At 32.1% G+C, this 21,348-nt stretch overlaps 4 protein-coding genes across 4 annotated transcripts; all 4 read left to right on the top strand.

Annotated features, from left to right (window-relative positions):
- Positions 1–47: 47 nt before the first annotated feature.
- Positions 48–601, top strand: LOC133338650 (general odorant-binding protein 28a-like; the record flags this gene model as incomplete). The annotated part of the gene is made up of 3 exons (XM_061546816.1): positions 48–83; positions 216–304; positions 383–601. Coding segments are annotated over 3 exons (344 nt in total), but the record flags the coding sequence as incomplete, so codon positions are not given.
- A 6,299-nt stretch (positions 602–6,900) lies between these two features.
- Positions 6,901–7,548, top strand: LOC133338653 (general odorant-binding protein 28a-like). Its single transcript, XM_061546820.1, has 3 exons — positions 6,901–7,042; positions 7,175–7,263; positions 7,329–7,548. The coding sequence occupies exons 1-3, from the start codon at positions 6,901–6,903 to the stop codon at positions 7,545–7,547; spliced, it is 450 nt and encodes a 149-aa protein (XP_061402804.1). The 3' UTR covers position 7,548.
- Positions 7,549–10,709: 3,161 nt separating this feature from the next.
- On the top strand, positions 10,710–11,433 carry LOC133338644 (general odorant-binding protein 28a-like). Its single transcript, XM_061546812.1, has 3 exons — positions 10,710–10,851; positions 11,053–11,141; positions 11,215–11,433. Exons 1-3 carry the CDS (start codon positions 10,710–10,712, stop codon positions 11,431–11,433), a joined length of 450 nt encoding a protein of 149 aa, XP_061402796.1.
- Positions 11,434–17,524: 6,091 nt separating this feature from the next.
- LOC133338651 (general odorant-binding protein 28a-like) lies at positions 17,525–18,230 on the top strand. The gene is made up of 3 exons (XM_061546818.1): positions 17,525–17,666; positions 17,854–17,942; positions 18,012–18,230. The coding sequence occupies exons 1-3, from the start codon at positions 17,525–17,527 to the stop codon at positions 18,228–18,230; spliced, it is 450 nt and encodes a 149-aa protein (XP_061402802.1).
- Positions 18,231–21,348: the final 3,118 nt, after the last annotated feature.

Here is a 21,348-nt window from a genome sequence, read left to right as displayed (position 1 = left end):
TGGTGAATTCGATAAACAGCAAGCCATTGAAAAACTTAAAACTAAAGCCGAAGAATGTAAAAGTGAAGTGGGTGCATCTGATGGTAAGATTATATCAAAGAATAAAATATGGTAGAGACTCTATATATGAATGCGTTTGTCTAACACCACGTTGCTATATTTACTATTATCATAACAATTTTAATTAAAATGAGAATAAAATCTATATTTTACAGCCGATATTGAAGAACTGGTGGGAAGAAAACCAGCCACAACTATGGAAGGAAAGTGTCTGCGTGCTTGCCTAATGAAGAAGTTCGATGTGGTAAGAAATGTTTCTTTATAGATTAGTAGTTCATATATTATTTATTTATATTAATTTCCTTATACATATATTATTCAGATGGATGTCTCTGGTAAATTTGCCACAGAAGCTGCATTGAAACATGCCGAAAAAGTAACCGATGGCAATGCTGATAAAATGAAAGTGGCTTCGGAAATTATCAATGCTTGTGCCAACATTGAAGTCTCATCGGATCATTGTCAAGCAGCTGAAGAGTATGGCAAATGTTTCAAACAACAGGCTAATGCTCATGGAATTAATGAAAATTATCAATACTAATTATAAAACATTTAACACTATATTTACGGATGTTTTGTTACTTTTACGTATATAAGTCAATTTGACTCACCCCAGAAAATGTATGTTCTTTGTGAAGAAAGCTCTTTCAATTCAATTTAAATAAAATATACATTAACAGAAAACTCATAGAAAACGTTTTACATATAAACTTAATTTTATACACGGCCTTAAGGCTGGAGTGTATAGCTGGATGGTGCCAAGCTTTGCACATCGTAATATTTCATCCAAACATAAATCATGTTCGAAATTGGAGAAAATCTGAGAAGTCATTCTAATGGCTCCCATACAAATTTTTAAAACATTGCTAAAAAATTATGTATAATATCCTGCGAAAGGATTATAAGTTTTGACCCAAACATTGCATAACCTAATATTTTTTGGTTGGTCATCGCTTTCTGGTACCTCCCCCACTAAAGGTCCATGTTTTATAAATATATTGTAATGCGAACGGAGTTTGCGATTTGGTAAAAAATTAGCATATCGTAATATTTTTGTCGAACTTTTTTTAATCTGAAAATGGAATCTATTAACCCACTCCCTGTAGTACCTTCTCCATAAAGGGTCAAATATTTTGAACATATGCCCATGGACGAAAGCTATTGAAATTGGAGAAATTCGGTTCAGATTTAGATATACATAGCTCCCATATATAGTTTCGTCTGATTTTTTGTAAATGGAGCACCATACTGCCAGGTTGACATCTGTGAAGTTTTGTTGAAATAGGTTCAGATTTTATGAAAATGGTGCACCGAGGAGACTATATGTGTTCTATGTATAATCACGAAATTTATTAGGGGGTATGGATTTTAGTCTGGTATGCTTTTTGTTATGTTTCAAATCGGTTCAGATTTAAATATAACTCACATATGTATATATTTTAGTCCCATTTTATGTAAATGGTGCACCATTCAAATGTAGAAAAAGCTCCCAAATATATTTTTGTCCGATTTTGTGTAAATAGTGCAAATGAAATATTGCATAGCGTATTGAAGTCGTTTCAGGTTTAGATATAGCTTCCATAAATATTTTCATCCGATTTCATTTAAGGGGACCCCCTCCATAGTCGGTGTCAAAAAATTTTATTTAGTTTTTCGAATCTACACTAATTCAAGAATGTCCCTAAAAAATTTCAAATGAAAATCTCAAGAACTCTTGAAGATATAGTCGATTTATTGTGTCAGCATCAAGTGACGGCAAGAGTGACTCTCAAACTTTAAACGCATTTTTCTCGAATCAATATGGCGGGCACGATAACTCAAAAACTAATGATCCGATCGATTCCAAATTTTGGGACCTTTCTCTGTGAGTGTATAGCTATCGTATGAACTGGGATAAAGCCAATCGGTGAAGATCTTCCTTATTTTGTAACTTAGTTTGTGGTCAAAAATAGGCTATTTTTCAAAAAATATACTCTTTCTAACACCGTTGGAATTTTCGGATTCCGATGTTCAGTGAGGAGTTATCATGCCCGCCATCAAAAATAAGGACTTTTCTTTAATCACAAAAAACAACAACAAAAGTTTTTTTTTGTAAATTATTTTTCTTCCTTTTTAAATCTTCAAATATATATGTGCAAAGTTACAAACCTTAACAAGCATTGGTATTCATTTACCAGCCCATTTAAAATCTTAAAAATAAAACATCGAGAATGGGGGGGTTCCCTTAAATATAGCTTCCATATATATTTTTATCCAATTTCATTAAATTGAATAACGTGTATTGGATTTTGTGTCGAGATAAATTTTGGAAAGTGCACTGTGCTGCAGCATACCAAATGGTGAATGCCACGGTTGCTCAAATACGTCCATTTATATATAGCTCCCAAACATGTTTTGCTATATATATGGGAAATTACAAAAACCTTTTAAATTCCTTGAAACTGAGGTTTGCAAGGTTATAACTCGCGAAATATGAACACATTGCATATAATTTAAATTCATTTTTATAAAATGAAGTGTTCTTGTCAAAATCTTAAAATATTGGTAATAAATAATAAGTTGCGTGGAAGCTGTGATGGTGGTAATGTAAAAAAATGGGTGAAAATGTGTTGAAGCCAACGAGTTTTTTGTGTTCTTTCCTGATTTGTGGCTAAACTACACAACGCACGCACATGTGACCAATGACTGAGTTGCAGAATACCCCATGGACAATATGGTTCTAATGTATGAGTTTTTGATATAATCACTGCATCCACCCAATACGGATGCTGGCATTTTGAAGCCGAATTTTCGGTGTTTTTTAAAATTTTTCTTATAATTAGGATGCGCATCCAGATAATGGACTAAACTAATTATAGGATTGTACAACTCGTGATTTTGCTTCGTTTAGTGTATATCTCATGAATGTGCTCACCGTAGCTTCTTTGCAATTGAGTTCCAAAGACGAAAATTTGGTGCGTAATTTTTTATAAAAAACATATTATTTGAGTCTAAAATTAAGAAATTCCATTCAAATTCCGTGGAACCCCGCGTGATTTTAGTTTTTTTACGTGCCGGATCTAATGAGCCCATCCATATTCAATTCCGCCCAATAAAACGGCGGATATAGGTACCTTGAATGTGGGAAATACTGCAAAAACTTATTTTGACAAATTCGTGTATATAATAGTGTTTTTCTTCGAATTGATTTCACATACATTCATTCTTGTGTTATCATATTCGCAAATCATTGGAAAATAGGTCAAAAATATATCGATACGCGAATAATAGGCGTATTTTATCCAAAATCGATTGTGGAGGCATATACGCGGTTCTTAACGGATCCTTTTAAAATAGGTGTCCTTTTGTGTATTTTCATAGGAGATTACTGAAATCGGATGCGCATAAAAATCGTATGCACGTTGCGCCATTTTTAGGAATTTTTAGGGTTTTTGCATAGTAAAGTGCATCGAGCGGCACACTTCGGCCGCTTAAGGAAACCTCGAAAAATGCTTAATTATTGGAAGATATTGATTCGGTTTATACGAAAACCGCATGCGCATCTACTGATTTCAACGAATATGCGAATTGCATCCTTTTTAATGTTGATCATTTTCATATACTGTAACTGCAATATATTTGGAGGTTTTTAAAGTCAAAACTCTTAACAATAGAATCTACCGATATTTAACAATCATCTAAAAGAATTTGCAGAAGAAAGCGTGGTATATTTTAGAAGATTAAGGAAAACCCGTATCCTCTTAACCATACTATAATAATCGAAAATTCAAAAAACCTTTTTATTTTAATTCAAAAAATAATTTATTTTGTTTTCCGATATCTTCATGCTTCTATTTGTTTTTCGCGACCATTATACCGTATTTCTATGTGATTTGACAAGTATGCAAAGAAAACAAATGTGTTTATCCATTTGTGAAGAAATTCGCGAATTACAACAAATAGGAATTCATTTAATTTATATTTGAAATACAAGATTTAAAATCGTTATAACTTTTGTGCGCAGCATCCGAATTAGTGAACGCGAACAGATTTCGAATCAGTATATTTTTCTTAACCTATGTACCAAAAATCATGAATGTGCTCGCCAAAAAAATTTTCAAATTTTTTTTAATGGAATTTTAAAAGAATTTTGTAATTTCCCATATATTTTGAGTTTGTATTCTGTTCTGGTTGGTACAAGGTATATTGTATATCTACCTTGGGTTGGTATTTTGCGATTAAAATGTTGGCAGCAAGAGAAGGCTGAGGCATGAATTCGCCTGCATGTTAACCTTATTAATAAACCTTGCATACAATTTTATGGAATTTTCATTTTATTTGAAATTGATGTATGACAACGTTACCTAAAATTCAACGAAGCGTACAAAAATATTCAACTTCCCCAATATGACAAAATGTTTTGTGCGGCCGTATTACCCAAACACGTCGAATCCATTTCTCTTAGCGAACTAAACAAAATCGCGAAATAAAATAAAGAAATTATAAATTGTGTTCAAATATTTCATATTCTTATCGAAAAAAAATTATATTTCTTTATGTTTCGTTTCTTTTTTCAACAAAAGAAAAAAACAAAACTGCGTTCTGTCATAGTTGAATTTTTTCAACTTTGAAAATTCGTACGTCGACGTATTTCGGAAACATTCATATAAATACATGTATTCTACTTTTGTGGTGAAAAACGTCGAACGAGCTAGTTGAATTTTAGGTAAGGCTGTGAGTTACAAATTAAAAAGGGTTGTCATTATTAATTTCTTAAATGAGACTACCTTTCATAACTATGCCATGTGTAAATTGCATGCAATTGCAAAAATTTGAAAATTACATCAATTGGTGTGAAAAATAATTAAGACCCAGGCGAAACGGCTAAAACTGGACTCTTGAAATTGTGTCCGTGTGTCATTAACGGTACGTACAACGTTAAGGCTGGATTTTGGGAAATTTGTCCTATAAGGTACACAAAGTACTACAGGTATTAAACCTGACAATCAATACGCAGAATTTAGTTCATTTGTAATTGAGAGAATGAATAAAGATTAAATATTTAATAATGGTATGGAAATAGATGTACACGGTACAGGTTGATTAATAACATAATACATTTAGTAGGTGGTAAATGAATAGAACTTGAGCTGTGGTAGGAACATCGCTGTTGTGTAGGTCTAAGGTCTAAGCGTATGATAACTTACTTATTATACTAAAACAGCTACACTTAAAATGCAAATGTTGATTGCATGTTGAAAATTGGTATGGCGAAACTTAAGCCAATATTGATAGTTTTTGGTACGAAGAGTTAACACCCAATGTGGATTCAAAAATACTTAATTACAGCCAATTTGGTTGAAAACGCACAAAATATACCAGAAACCTCAAAATTAGTTGGATAATGTTGAATGGAAACTACCCCAAATAGTGGACCAACATTGATTATTTTTAGTAAAAATATGTGATACACAATGCAAACATAAAATACGATACTGCAGACAATTTGGTTGTACGTAAGACTAATATATTCCTATATTGCTATGTTAGTAAAATGTAATTTTATTTTTTATTACCTATTTACATGCAATTTTCAACAACTATTTTTATATTATCGGCAATAACTTTAAAGTTTCTGAACGATAGCAAAATTCTGAACAGACAGCATATAATATTATATATCGATTGATGCTGTTACCAATAAAATATCCACTGGCACTTCTTTACGCTATACTTTTTTTTGAAAAATCACATTTGTGTTATTTATATACGACATTTTTTCACTTTCATTTTAATCACCAGTTCCATCTGTTTTATTGAAATTAATTTCAAATTTCAAAGGTCGAACCATCACCCCTTTGGGTCATACAAAGATGCTCATATGTGCAATATTCTGTAGATAGAACATGCTGTCTGAAGGACCATTGAAATGGAATCGGACGAAATTAAATATGTAATCTACATAGATATTGAACCAATTTAAATCAATCCATACACATACCATGCCTGAAATCTATTAAAAATTACATGCCATTCAGACTGACTTGGGTTATTTGGTGTATTTTATGAATAAAATAATAAATATAGATTTAGAAATAGTTGTTATTAAAAAAAGTGGTTTAATATATATATTTATAATTTAAAGTGATGTCAACTCAGAAAGTGATTCTATGTATATTCTCAAAAAACCACCATGTGTCTATCTCGTCTCCTTTAGCGTGTTAAAAACATATGCACAAAGACATACTACCGCGTACCACAGAGTGGTGAAGGGTGTAATTGTATTCACAACAATATGAAATTTTGACTTTGACCTCATGACATCATTAGTAAACCTTGGCCCACAATTATATAAATTTGTACTGAAGTAAAACTCAAAGTCCTCAGATTTGAAATATATAACGGTTCTACCTGTAATGGACTTTTTTCCAAAAAAATATCGAAATTGACAGTAATAGTGCATTGGAATCAAATCAGTTGAGTATTGTAGTTACATTGTATAATTCTACTATGACTTCTACTGAAGCAACATTCACTTTCATTACCTTTTTCTGACGTCACAATTATTGAATAGGAAGTGAAATCAAAGTTCAGAATTGATAATAAAACAATTTAATGTCCAAAACTACTCATTCAAGTTTTTTTGGTAGTATTTTTAATCACTCCCAAGATTATAACCCATAATTTCACACATGTGTTGTTGTCAACTAAAAAGGATGGGAAATAATGTGAAAATGCTAGTTTATGTTTTTCAAATAAATAGCAAGAAATTTTAGGTGAAATAGCAGTTGGAATTGAATATTCAAACATTTAACATCAACATAACAAATCATTGACAATTAAAAACAAAAATTAACTAAAATGGCAAAACTCTGGGTATCCTTGGCTGTTATGTGCATTATTGGAGCTGTTGTCGTTCGTGGAGAATTCGATAAAAAACAGGCAATTGAAAAGCTTAAATCTAAAGCTGAGGAATGTAAAAGTGAAGTGGGTGCATCTGATGGTAAGATTATACCAAAGAATTGAATATTGTAGAGAATATAATTAACTTAAAATATCTATAGACAAATGATTTTGCATAACACGATGATTTTAATTCAAATTATATAAAATGAGAAAATCATATATTTTACAGCTGATATTGAAGAACTGGTGGGAAGAAAACCAGCCTCAACTATGGAAGGAAAGTGTCTGCGTGCTTGCCTAATGAAGAAGTTCGAAGTGGTAAGAAATACTTCCTAAATGATCATATATGTATGTATTTGTGTTAATTCACAATTATCTTTCAGATGGATGCCTCTGGTAAATTTGTCACAGATGTTGCATTGAAACATGCCGAAAAAGTAACCGATGGCAATGCTGATAAAATGAAAGTGGCTTCGGAAATTATCAATGCTTGCGCCAACATTGATGTCTCATCGGATCATTGTCAAGCAGCTGAAGAGTATGGCAAATGTTTCAAACAACAGGCTAATGCTCATGGAATTAATGAAAATTATCAATATTAATTATCAAACATTTAAGAATACGAATAATAATAAAAATTTTGGATACATGAAATTATATATTTTGTATTAAAGGGAGAGAGAAGATTTTTGCAGGAAGTTTTTTGTAGGGTGATTATGGCAATCTTATTGGTTACATCGGTTATTGTAACTTCTCGAAATAATTAGTTACAATAAGATAATATTTGTTGATAAAAAAATACGAAGACATAAATTCCATATATTCTTCTGGTATAGTAAACGCAATTCATGCATATTCCCAATGTAGTGAGGGCTCGATTTTCCTACTTTCTTCGATTTTAAATGTTTATGCATTTTTGTGAAAAAAGTATTCCAAAGAATACATTGGTTGCTAAACTCTCATTGAGTTAATATACCGGCCTCTATTTCCTATTCCTATTGAACTGATGTTTGTCACGCACTCGGAAAGCAAAGGTTTCAATATAGGTCAATGTTTCGACATAAAACTATTTTAAGTATTTTGAAGTTCCTAGGCATATTTTTAAAAATAATAGGCTATAATTTAGGTAAGTGTTTGGACAATTCCCCCATATAAGTTCCCGCCTCATTTTTGGTATATTAACCCTACGGCTAATAACCGAGTACCTTTTTTTGAATAAAAAATGCTGTAAAATTTTCAATAATGGATATATTTGGATCAAATTTTGAGGAATCTTTTTTGGTGTATTTTCACCTATAATTGAAGAAAAGACGATATATATTTTCCATATATATTTTTTTCAAATTTTTAAAGTTATTACCTACGTAGATCAATAACTGTGGTACATTTGTACCCATCCAAAATTAGCGCTTTAATTTATTCAAAAATTGGATTATCGTGCGGTTTTTTAATTAGTCTATATGGATCTGTTCTAGATGTAGGAACTCAAAATTATATATACATTAAAATATTATATATTAAAATTAAGAGATATAAATGAAGCTCTTTAAATGTGATCCAGCAATTACAACAATACATAATATTAGGGTACTTGTTTTTTGAAGCTTCTTCGCTTATAGAGAACTGGTACAGAAAAATCAAAATAGTTTGTTATAGAAGAAGCCTATTATATCCAAGGTAAAGAAACCCCTATTCAGTTAGGAATTGGTGAGCTTTGTGTCCTTTTTCTTTTCGATGGCGGTCATGATTGCCGATCACCACTGGAACATCCGAATCTCAAAATTTCAACGAAATTAGAAAGAATATTTTGGAAAAATCACATATTTTCGTCCAAAGATCAAGCTAGAAAATAGAGAAGATCTTCAGCGATTGGATTTATCCTAGTTCAAATTTTACAAATTACAAATTTTAAATTTATTTTTCATTCTTCACAATAATATCGGAAATATTGTCAAAGACACCATATACCTAAATGCAAGGAGAAGGTTACCTCCTCCTTTAAAACTGCCGATACACATTGCCTTCTATTTTTAGCTCCTCTATCATAATTTTTTGGAATATCCCGATAATTATTTATTTTTTGTGTTGCATAGTGTAATTTTGTATAGGGGAATTTTTACTTAATGAGAATCCAAAATATACAATTGGCCCCAAATTGGTTAAAACTCATACCGATCTTTTGGGGGTAGCGTTATATGGGGGTTTCCAAAAGGTGGATCAATATTGTTTTTTATACCCTCAGCCTTATGACTAATGAGGGTATATACACTTTGATACGGTGAAAATGCGCCTCATCGAATTACAGTCGAATACGGATAAGCGAACGCCGGTTTATCGAAAAAAATCTTTTAATTGAAACTAAAAATGTTATGCTAATATTTCGGGTGAACAAAAAAATTGAATTAATTGAAAATCTGTAAAAGACAAAGACTTTTTGTTTGCAAAAACATAAATATATATGAAACGAGCACCGTTTATGAGAAAAAATATAACTTTTGTAAGGGAGACGAAATTCATTTCAATTTTTATGTGCAACTCTAAAATTATCTTGCACATTTTTCCAACCATCTAAGCAAACGTCTTCGAAAAAAGAAGTTCTTACTCAATTTATTTTGTAATACGATTTATACATTTCACCATTTTTCAGATATTGATTGAAAACTTCGTTTAAGCGTATCGAGTTTCGCTTATCCGAAGTTCTTTTAATTGAAAATCCTGCTTAAGAGAAAAACATTTTCTGAAATTAGGCGTTTTCGCTTAACCGAATTCGACTGTATTGGTTTTAGATCCCATTTTTCTTTAGACCAAATCCGTTTCAGAAAATTTCGAATCGATTTACACATGTCCGTCTGTCCGTTGTCTGTCTGGCTGGCTGGTGCGCACGATAACTCTCGAAGGGGATAATCGAGTTCTTCCAAACATTGCCCATCTTTCTTCCAAAATTAGTTTATGTTCGAAGCTGGGGAATATCGGTCCACTCCTTCTGGTACCTCCTCCTACAAACTGATCAAAAATGTGCTAAAAATTAATTTTATAACAACAAACAAACGGATTATCCGAAACTTTTTTAACGAAACTTTGTATAATATATTATCTTTACCAAGCCTAAGTCATGTAGTAAAATGGGAAAATCCGAAACATCTTTAATTAAACATATACCTTATATAAAACGAATAATAAAACCTATGTATAACTCCGAAGACCTCCTCCGCAAACCATAAGGTGAGGGTATATATCTGTCGGCAACGCCGACTGACACTTTTTTACTTACCTAAGATAACAAATTACAGCAAATTCAGTAAAAACATGTGCCCAAAACCTACGCCGAAACATAAGCTAATAGTGATATTTTTCGTAGGCAGATCGTATAACCAAAGTGAATTTACAGCTGATTCTTTTGAAAAAAGTAGATACATATAAATGGCATTTTAGACATTGTATACTAAAATAATAAATACATTGTCTGACGTCACAATCATTGAATAGGAAGTCAAATCAAAGTTCACAGGTCACATATGACAAGAAAATAATTAAATGTCCGAAACTGCAAGGTCAACTTTATATTGTAGTATTTTCCGTCACTGTGGAAGATCATAACCCATAATTTCACCCATGAATTATTTTTCTCTAAAGAATGGAACATAGTTTGAGTTTCAGTTTTAGATAAATAACTGGAAAATCGAAGTGGAATAACAGTTGGAACTCAACATCCAAATATTATACATAACAAATTAAATAATATTTAATAACAAAAAATAACTACAATGGCGAAATTCTGGGTATCCTTGGCTGTTATGTACATTGTTGGAGCCGTTGTTGTTCGTGGGGAATTCGATAAGGCACAAGCTATTGAAAAGCTTAAAACTAAAGCCCAAGAATGTAAAACTGAAGTTGGTGCCACTGATGGTAAGGTTTTTCACAGACAAAAAATTGCAATTATATACCAAAGGAATAAAGTGACAAGGATTGACTACGATTAATCGAAACTCCGTTCAGAGAAATGATGTTAGGCTATAAGCATGGCAATCTAAAATTAGTCACTCTTTCCTAATGGCTGAAATTTGATTTTCAATAAAACAAAATATAACGAACTTCTTTATTTTACAGTCGATATAGAAGATTTGGTGGGTAGGAAACCAGCCTCGACTATGGAAGGGAAGTGCTTGCGTTCTTGCTTAATGAAAAAGTTCGAAGTGGTAAGAAATGTTTCTTAATTGTTTAGAAGTCCATATATGTATTTGCATGTATTAATTTACACATATCTTTCAGATGGATGCCTCTGGAAAATTTGTTGCAGAAGCTGCCTTAAAACATGCCGAAAAAGTAACCGATGGAAATGCTGATAAAATGAAAGTGGCTTCAGAAATTATCAATGCTTGTGCCAACATTGATGTCTCTTCGGATCCTTGTCAGGCAGCTGAAGATTATGGCAAATGTTTCAAGCAACAGGCTAATGCCCATGGAATTAATGAAAATTATCAATATTAATTGTTGACGAAAAATAATTAACCGACGAGAGAACGTCTTTCAATAAATTCTTTAAATAATTTGTATATTTATAAAAATATACGTTACCAAAATTAAAAACAAAATAAATGGTAAAAGTAAAGTTAAATATTAAAATAAAATTAAATATTAAAATAGAGCATTTTTATTCTTTAAATTTTAAAATTTTCTTTTAGTTTAGCGTTACTTAAAAAGAGAGAAATTCTAAAATCGTTCAGAGAGTAGAAATGTGCATAAAATGCTCTAGATCCGAAAAATTAATAAAATTACCAAAAGAAGTTGAATATTTTTCAAAATTTACACAACAGCCAGAAGTTAATATTTATGGCTTCCATTTTTATTCGGTAAAATTTAACTACACTCGAAATCGGTCGGTCCCTGACGGAATTGAACGGTATAAGCGATATGTCGTTATAAACGATATCTGATAAAGGGTAGAATATTCCTTCGGATTTTTAATAGGACGTTATAAGTGATATGGTGTCGTTATAAACGATTTACGCTTTGGTAAGCCATCGTCTGACACTTCCAATAAAAAAATGTATGTTCAAATTATAAAGGACATTCATAAATAGTTATTGGTGATTTAAATCAAACCAATGAAAATAATGGTAAAACAACCGAGTTCGGAATCAAATTAATAGTATTACCCTTTGCGAGGAGGTAGCAGATGGAGTGGACCGATGGGTCCCATCTTCGGTTTTGATGAAAATATTATGGTTTTAATTTCACTGATCAAATCTGATACTCCATTAGCTTCACATACAATTTTCAAAATGTTGACACTTTATGGCGAAGGTACCAGAAAGGGACGTGGGGTCAATCGTCCCTTTCATACTTGATTGGGTTTTGTAAAATAAGGCAACCAGATTGTGATAAGAAAAATAAATGACAACGAGAACAAATTAAACAATTTATTTGAAAACAGATGAAATCGAGAGAAAATCTATTTACTTCGATTAATGATTTTTTAAACGAATGAAATAATAATAATAATGTATATATTGTTAAGTCCGCACTATAGGGACTTGGGTGGTTGGCAGGTACAGTGTAATTGTGGTTCTCCCAATAGAATCAGTACGTCCAATACGTACTCGAGCAATAAAACAGAAATAAAATAAAACACAATAGTTTTATTAGTAAAACAATCTATACTAATAAAAGAGTAAAGTGATTGACTGACTGACTGATTTAACGATTCATCAACGCCCAGACGAAACGGCTGAAGCTAGAATCTTGGCCCAAATGTGACAGATAAGGCTGGGTTTTTGGAAATTCGTACTAGAAGGGTACGAAAAGTACTAAAAAGTACTAAATATGATATCATTTGTATTTGGCGAACCAGTAGAGCTAGAACTCTTAAATTTGGTTTGATGGTCGTTGATGGAGTGTAGGATAGATGTACCAAAGGGTTTTTGGAAATTCGAACTACAACTATCCGAAATGTACGAAAATGTACTAAATTTGGTACAATTCTGTAGCATGAGAACGGATAGAGCTAAAAACTTGAAATTTGGAATGCGAATTAGGGTTGGGAAGTAGGGTCGATATAAGGAGATGGTTTTGAAACCGTGTACTCAGGTGTACGAAAAATACTATATGGTACTATATTTGGTACAAATTTGATTTGGAGGTACAAATGGAGCTAGAATCCTGAAAATTGAAGGTAACATTACCGTCGGAGTATAGGATTGTGATATGTACGTAGTTTTGGAAATTTGTTACTTATGTGTACGAAAAGTACTAAATCGTACTATAATTGGTACATTTTGGATTTGGCCGATAGAGCTGAAACAATGAAATTTGGAGTTAGGATCATTTTAGGGGTGTAGGATTGGGGTCAGGACTCAGTTTAAGACATTATTACTTATGGGTACTAAATGGTACTAAATTTGGTGCAATTTGAATTTTAGGTGAACCAATTGAGCTAGAATCATAAAATTTGGAGTCAGGATCACTGTCGAGGTGTAAGATTGAGATATAAAATTTTGTACTTATGTGTACTAAATTTGGTACAATTTGAATTGTGGTTGAACCGATACAGTTGGAATCCGGAAATTTAGATTTTGGAGCACTGTGGGGGTGTTGGTTTGGGTTCAGTTAGAAGTTTTTGAAATTCGTACTAAATGGTACTAAATTTGGTACAATTTGAATTTTGGGTGAACCAATAGAGCTAGAATCATGAAATTTGGAGTCAGGATCATTGTTGAGGTGTAAGATTGAGATATGTAGGAAGTTTTAAAAATTTGTACTAATGTGTACTAAATTTGGTACAATTTAAATTGTGGGTGAACCGAAGGAATTGGAATCCTGAAACTTAGATTTAGGATCACTGTGGGGGTGTAAGATTGAGAAATGTAGGAAGTTTTAAAATTTTGTACTAATGTGTACTAAATTTGGTACAATTTAAATTGTGGGTGAACCAATGGAATTGGAATCCTCAAACTTGGATTTAGGATCACTGTGGGGGTGTTGGTTTGAGTTAAGTACGAAGTTTTGGAAATTCGTACAACTGTGTACTAAATTTGGTACAATTTGAATTATGGGTGAACCGATAGAGTTCGAATACTGAAATTTAGATTTTGGAGCACTGTGGGGGTGTTGCTTTGGGTTAAGTTGGAAGTTTTTGAAACTCGTACTAAATGGTACTAAATTTTGTACAATTTGAATTTTAGGCGGACCAATGGAGCTAGAATCAGAAATTTGGAGTCAGGATCATTGTTGAGGTGTAAGATTGAGATATGCAGAAATTTGTGCTAATCTATACTAATAAAAGAGTAAAGTGATTGACTGACTGACTGACTGATTTGACGATTCATCAACGCCCAGACGAAACGACTGAAGCCAGAATCTTGAAATTTTGGGTGAGGGTCACTCTTGGTCCAAATGTGACAGATAAGGCTGGGTTTTTGGAAATTCGTACTAGAACGGTACGAAAAGTACTAAATGTTATACCATTTGTATTTGGCGAACCGGTGGAGCTAGAACTCTGAAATTTGGTTTGATGGTCGTTGATGGAGTGTAGGATAGATGTACCAAAGGGTTTTTGGAAATTCGAACTATAACTATCCGATTTGTAAATTTGGTACAATTCTGTAGCATGTGAACGGATAGCGTTAAAAACTTGAAATTTGGAGTGTGAATTAAGGCTGAGATGTAGGGTCCATTTAAGGGGATGGTTTTGAAAGCGTGTACTAATGTGTACGAAAAGTACGATATGGTACTATATTTGGTACACAATTAATTTGGAAGATACAAATCGAGCTGGAATCTTGGAATTTGAAATTAAAATTAGAGTCGGAGTGTATGATTGGAATATGAACGAAGTTTTGGAAATTTGTTACTAAGGTGTACGAAAAGTACTAAATCGTACTATAATCGGTACAGTTTGGATTTGGGTGATCCTCTAGAGCGGGAACAATGAAATTTGGAGTCAGGATCACTATAGGGGTGTGGGATTGGGGTCAGGATTCAGTTTAAGAAAATAATACTTATGGGTACAAAATGGTACTAAATTTAGTACAATTTTAATTTTAGGTGAACCAATAGAGCTAGAATCATGAAATTTGGAGTCAGGATCACAGTTAAGGTGTAAGATTGAAATATGTAAAAAGTTTTAGAAATGTGTACTAATGTGTACTAATGTGTACTAAATTTGGTACAATTTGAATTGTGAGTGTACCAATAGAGTTGGAATCCTGAAACTTGGATTTGGGATCAATGTGTAGGTGTAGGGTTGAGGTATGTAGGAACTTTTAGAAAATTGTACTATGTGTACTAAATTTGGTACAATTTAAAATGTGGGTGAAGCGGTAGAGTTGGAATCTTGAAATTTTGATTTAGAATCTCTGTAGAGGTGTAGGATTGGGGTATGTAGGAGGGTTTGAATTTGGTACTACTATGTACTAAATTTAGTACGATTTGATTTTTTGGTGAACCGAAAGAGTTGGAATCCTGAAATTTTTATTTATGAATACTGTGGATGTGTAGGATTGGGGTATGTAGGAAGATTTGGAAATTGGTACTACTATGTACTAAATTTTGTACAATTTGAATTGTGGGTGAACCGATAGCGTTGGAATCCTAAAACTTGAATTTAGTATCAGTGTGGGGTGTAGGATTGGAGTATGTAGGAAGTTTTGGAAATTTGTACTACTGTGTACTAAATTTGGTACAATTTTATTTGTGGGTGAACCGATAGAGTTGGAATCCTGAAATTTTGATTTAGGATAACTGTGAAGGTGTGGAATTGGGGTATGTAGGAAGTTTTAGAAATTCGTACTGCTCTACTGATAGAGTTCGAATCCTGAAACTTAGATTTAGGATCAAGGGGTGTAGGTTTGTGGTAAGAAGGAGGTTTTAGAAATTCGTTCTACTGTGTACTAAATTTGGTGCAATTTAAATTGTGGGTGAACCGATAGAGTTGGAATCCTGAAATTGGAATTTGAAATCATTGTGGTGGTGTAGGATCGGGGTATGCAGGAAGTTTAGTTAGATGGTTTAGGAGGGTACTAATGGAAATAATGTGTGCTAAATGGAAAATTTAGTAAAATTTGGATTTGGGGCAACCTTTAGAGCTCGAATCATGAAATTTGGTAGTAAAGGGTACTCAAATTTAATTTATGGTCGATATTAATGTGTGGACTGTTTTTTTCTGACATATGCAGTTTTCTCTGAATATATAATAATATGTTAATACATTTTGAAATATTTTCTACATTCGCTAACGAAGTTGCGGGCATATGCTAGTTTACAATAAAATTTTCAAACACACTGGGACAATATTATGCAATATTATCACGGCATCGGATATACGAAAAAAAGACCCATACCGACAATTATTTTCCAAGAGGAGTGTATTATAATATAATGGGATATTTTTGTTAAAATCTCAAAAAAAAAAAAAATAATTTTTGTAAGAACATGTTTCTACCAATTGAAAACCAAAATAACAAGTTACAGCCGCTTTGGTTGAAAGACGTGTCCCAAATCCAAAATATGGGATTTAGGCATAGTCATATTGGACATATTGGACATATATTGATAACTATTTTTAATAGGAAGATTTATCACCCTCAAAATACCGCAAATTTGAAGTATGGTGTCATACGGTCATGTGAGACTAACATGATTAAAACATGGAATTCTATTAGAAGATCCGCATAGGACTATCAAAATACCTAAAAGGGGTAATACCTTCCGTAAGTCTCTTGCTATGGGATAAATAGAGATCACATTTCGAACTTCCTGTAAAACTTGTATTAGCTGTAATAAACAATTGCACCGCATTCTCTCGCATCTTGTCGCAATTCAAATACACAATAACAAAAATATTTGGGTTTGGGACAAAATCGTATCCTATTGATCTTATCATGTCGTTCCAAATGATAGTAACGTCTTGAAATATTGGTCCTAGCACGACCATTTGGTATACCGTCTTATACCGACTAACTGAATCGATTTAGATATGTGAGTCCGTCAGGCCACGTATAATAACTGTGGTTTGTTTGAAAATTCACGGAATTATTAAATTGTATTAAAAATAATGAGGTATGAACATAAAAACTAATTTTGTACACATTACATTAATTTTTTTACAAATTATCTTAATTTTTAATTATTTGAATATTTCCTGTAAGGGCGATGATCATTTGAATGAGTTTTAAGTCCGTTTTTTTTCTCCTTCGAGTCGAGCTTATGATCGAGGTTTTGCAATAAAGTTTTGCAATTAAATATTTTAGTTGTTATCCAAATTCTGACGTCACAATTATTGAATAGGAAGTCCATTCAAATATTCAAAGCAAAGTTCACAGATCACATTTGACAAAAAATTAATACCCAAAACGACAAGGTCACCTTTATTTTGTAGTATTTTTCGTCACCGTGCAAGATCATAACCCATAATTTCACACATGAATTATTTTTCTCTAAAGAATGGAACATAGTTCGAAAATTTTAGTTTAAATTTCAAATAAATAACTAGAAAATCTTGGTGGAATAACAGTTGTATTTCAATATCCAAACATTATACATTACAAATTAAAAACGATTTAAAACCAAAAAATTAACTACAATGGCAAAATTCTGGGTACCCTTGGCTGTTATGTGCATTATTGGAGCTGTTTCTGTTCGTGGAGAAATCGATAAACAGCAAGCCATTGAAAAGCTTAAAACTAAAGCCCAAGAATGTAAAACTGAAGTTGGTGCCACTGATGGTAAGATTTTTCACAGACATTAAATTACAGCAAAGGAATAAAATAACAGGGATCGGCTATAATTAATCGAAACCCGCTACAGAAAATTATTTTAGCCTATAAACATGGCAATCCAAAACAAGTCACACAGTCTTATAAATTGAAATTTTAATTAAAAAATATAACGAATTTTTTTTTTATTTTGCAGTCGATATAGAGGAATTGGTGGGAAGGAAACCAGCTTCAACTATGGAAGGAAAATGTCTGCGTGCCTGCCTAATGAAGAAGTTTGAAGTGGTATGAACTGTCTCCTGATTAGAAGTTAGCATATGTATGCATTTGTATTAAGTTTGGCTTTTCTTTCAGATGGACGGCTCTGGTAAATTTGTCACAGAAGTTGCATTGAAACATGCCGAAAAAGTCACCGATGGCAATGCTGATAAAATGAAAGTGGCTACGGAAATTATTAATGCTTGTGCCAACTTTGAAGTCTCCTCGGATCATTGTCAAGCAGCTGAAGAGTATGGCAAATGTTTCAAACAACAGGCTAATGCTCATGGAATTAATGAACATTATGAATATTAATTATTGTTGTGTTTATTTAACGGGTCACAGAAAACACATTAATACCTACTTATGTTTCTTGAATAATATGCAAATATTTACATATATTAATAAAGTATGTGTTCCGTACATAACACTGTGCGACAAATTTGAATTTTTTTTGATTATTACCGGGAAATTCCAACAGATTATGAAAGAGGGGATAAAAAAAGAAGACACGTGTATCGGCGTTTTGAAAGTTTACGTCGGGAGGTAACCAAAAAAGGCGGGGCAATATTCCCCCTTTTCAAGAATTTTGATCATTTTCGAATTATGATTTCTTGAAATCCTTGCATTTTACGTATATATAGCTAAAAATTTGTAGAGAATATTTTTGTTCCTTATACTATCCTTCTAAAACGACATCTTGTGGGAAAAATGGGTAAAAACTAGTAATAAGTACGATATTAACCCTAAAATGAGTTTTTGTTTTTTTTAAGATTTTCGACATCTAGGCCGATTTTTTGAGTTTTTGTCTATTCTGAGACTTATAGTAAAACTTTATGGCGAACATTTCTGTAGAATATTCTGAGCAGCTTTAACCCCGTTTTGAATGAGTTTTCAATCACTCCTGGAAAAGGGGACCGAAAAGACCCCTTTAATGAGTCGGTTGAGGGTTAAAGTTACAGACCAAAATATTCCTCGATATTTTATCAGTAATATTGCCGAAGACACTATTTACCTAAAATGCAAGGATTTCAAGAAATCATAATTCAAAAATGATCAAAATTCTTGAAAAGGGGGAATATTGCCCCGCCTTTTTTGGTTACCTCCCGACGTAAACTTTCAAAACGCCGATACACGTGTCTTCTTTTTTTATCCCCTCTTTCATAATCTGTTGGAATTTCCCGGTAATTATTTTTTGTGTTGCACAGTGTAATCGAAACAAGTTGTAAAATAATTGTCAATACTGAAATCGAGAAATTATTTTATAACCTTTTAGAGAAGTCCAATTAAAACGCTATATTCCCAAGATTGGTATTTTGGGGGCTTGAGCACGTGTTTCAAACAATTTGGGAAATATTAAATATTTTGGATTCTAATTGAGTAGATATGTCCCTACGAGAAATTATCAATATTAGCCAATGCTTCTGCCAATGGTAACCTCCACTATTCGGCTTTTGAATTCACTCTAATTTAATTTTTCAGATTCTTATGGGTTGCCACATCTTTCTACCAAAAATTATCAATGTCAGTTTACGGTTTTGGCATAGCAACCATAGAACGTAACCAAGGTGTATTTAATAAGGTGTAAGTGACAATCATATGGTTTTAAACATTTTTCTTTAAACGGCATATACATTAGAACATTTTACCGGGTTAACCCACTTTATGAAGATTTATTTGACATACAGTGGTGGTCACAGAATTAAAACATTTACTGTGGTAAACATTTTTTGATCAACCCTCGATTCGTTTGAAGTATTTTTGAAATTTTTTTAATTCAGAACACTTCGATATACTGCAATTAAGAGAATTAGTGCGAAAATAGAAAATTATTGCATGCATTTTTCCACAAATAACGGTTTTTATGAAAATACATCGATTTTGAAGTGGCCATATAATTAAAACATTGTGTGATTTTTTTACTTTACTGCATTTTTTGAAAATATTTTTAAAAAAGCTCTTTAATTTAGTTAAATTATGTATACTGAGCACTGATAGAATCATTTGCAGATGAAAATATCTGAAAAAATCTGTAAAATCTATCAAAATTGCCAAAAGTTGGTACAGTACACCTAACATTCAGAAAACACACTTATTATAGAAAATAAAGGTCCGAATGCACTAAAAATTGCTAGAATTAGTAAAAAACAATTAACATATTCAAAATGAATAAATATTTGAAATAAGAACTCAAAAAATGGGAATTAACCTAAAGGAACGATTCAATTTCAATAGCCTTTACTAAAGAAGGCCGGAATATTTTTGCAGTATGTGAGAAAATATCGATTGATATTGGTATTTATTATATCAAATCGATAGTTCGAGTAGTGCAGAATATATTTCATCAAAAAATATATCAGTCACAACAGAACGTACAGAGATCAAGGCCTTTGTTGACGAGTAAAGGTTTCTGGCACACAGCAGCATTTTTGATGTTCAACACAAGTCTTCAAATATTTGTCAAAGTGTAAATTTTTTTCCTAATTTGTTACTAAAATAGATTAAGTGGAAGTTATTCTCTTCATAAAATATTATTTTGGAAAAATATTGTCATGTTCAATAGATTTTAAGGGTCAAGAGTTGGCCATCAATCATTCTGCTGTGTGCCAGAAACCTTTACTCGTCAACAAAGGCCTTGATCTCTGTACGTTCTGTTGTGACTGATATATTTTTTGATGAAATATATTCTGCACTACTCGAACTATCGATTTGATATAATAAATACCAATATCAATCGATATTTTCTCACATACTGCAAAAATATTCCGGCCTTCTTTAGTAAAGGCTATTGAAATTGAATCGTTCCTTTAGGTTAATTCCCATTTTTTGAGTTCTTATTTCAAATATTTATTCATTTTGAATATGTTAATTGTTTTTTACTAATTCTAGCAATTTTTAGTGCATTCGGACCTTTATTTTCTATAATAAGTGTGTTTTCTGAATGTTAGGTGTACTGTACCAACATTTGCCAATTTTGATAGATTTTACAGATTTTTTCAGATATTTTCATCTGCAAATGATTCTATCAGTGCTCAGTATACATAATTTAACTAAATTAAAGAGCTTTTTTAAAAATATTTTCAAAAAATGCAGTAAAGTAAAAAAATCACACAATGTTTTAATTATATGGCCACTTCAAAATCGATATATTTTCATAAAAATAGTTATTTATGGAAAAATTGCATGCAATATTTTTCTGTTTTCTCACTAAATCTTTTAAGTGCAGTATATCAAAGTTTTCTGAATTAAAAAAAAATCAAAAATACCTCCAACGAATCGAGGGCTGATCACAAAATGTTTACCACAGTAAATGTTTTAATTCTGTGACCACCACTGTATATGCAGAGGAATTGACAATTGTAACCCACTGGGTTAACGAAATCCGGTTAAATGTAAACGTACTATTATTGTTTGTAAAGTAAATTGACAAAAA

Source organism: Musca vetustissima, unplaced genomic scaffold (genome assembly GCF_032173495.1).
Source record: "Musca vetustissima isolate MV318-11 ecotype Yass unplaced genomic scaffold, APGP_CSIRO_Mvet_v1 utg22725, whole genome shotgun sequence".
Taxonomy (NCBI): Eukaryota; Metazoa; Arthropoda; class Insecta; order Diptera; family Muscidae; genus Musca; species Musca vetustissima.
This window is presented reverse-complemented; position numbering and strand designations above follow the sequence as displayed.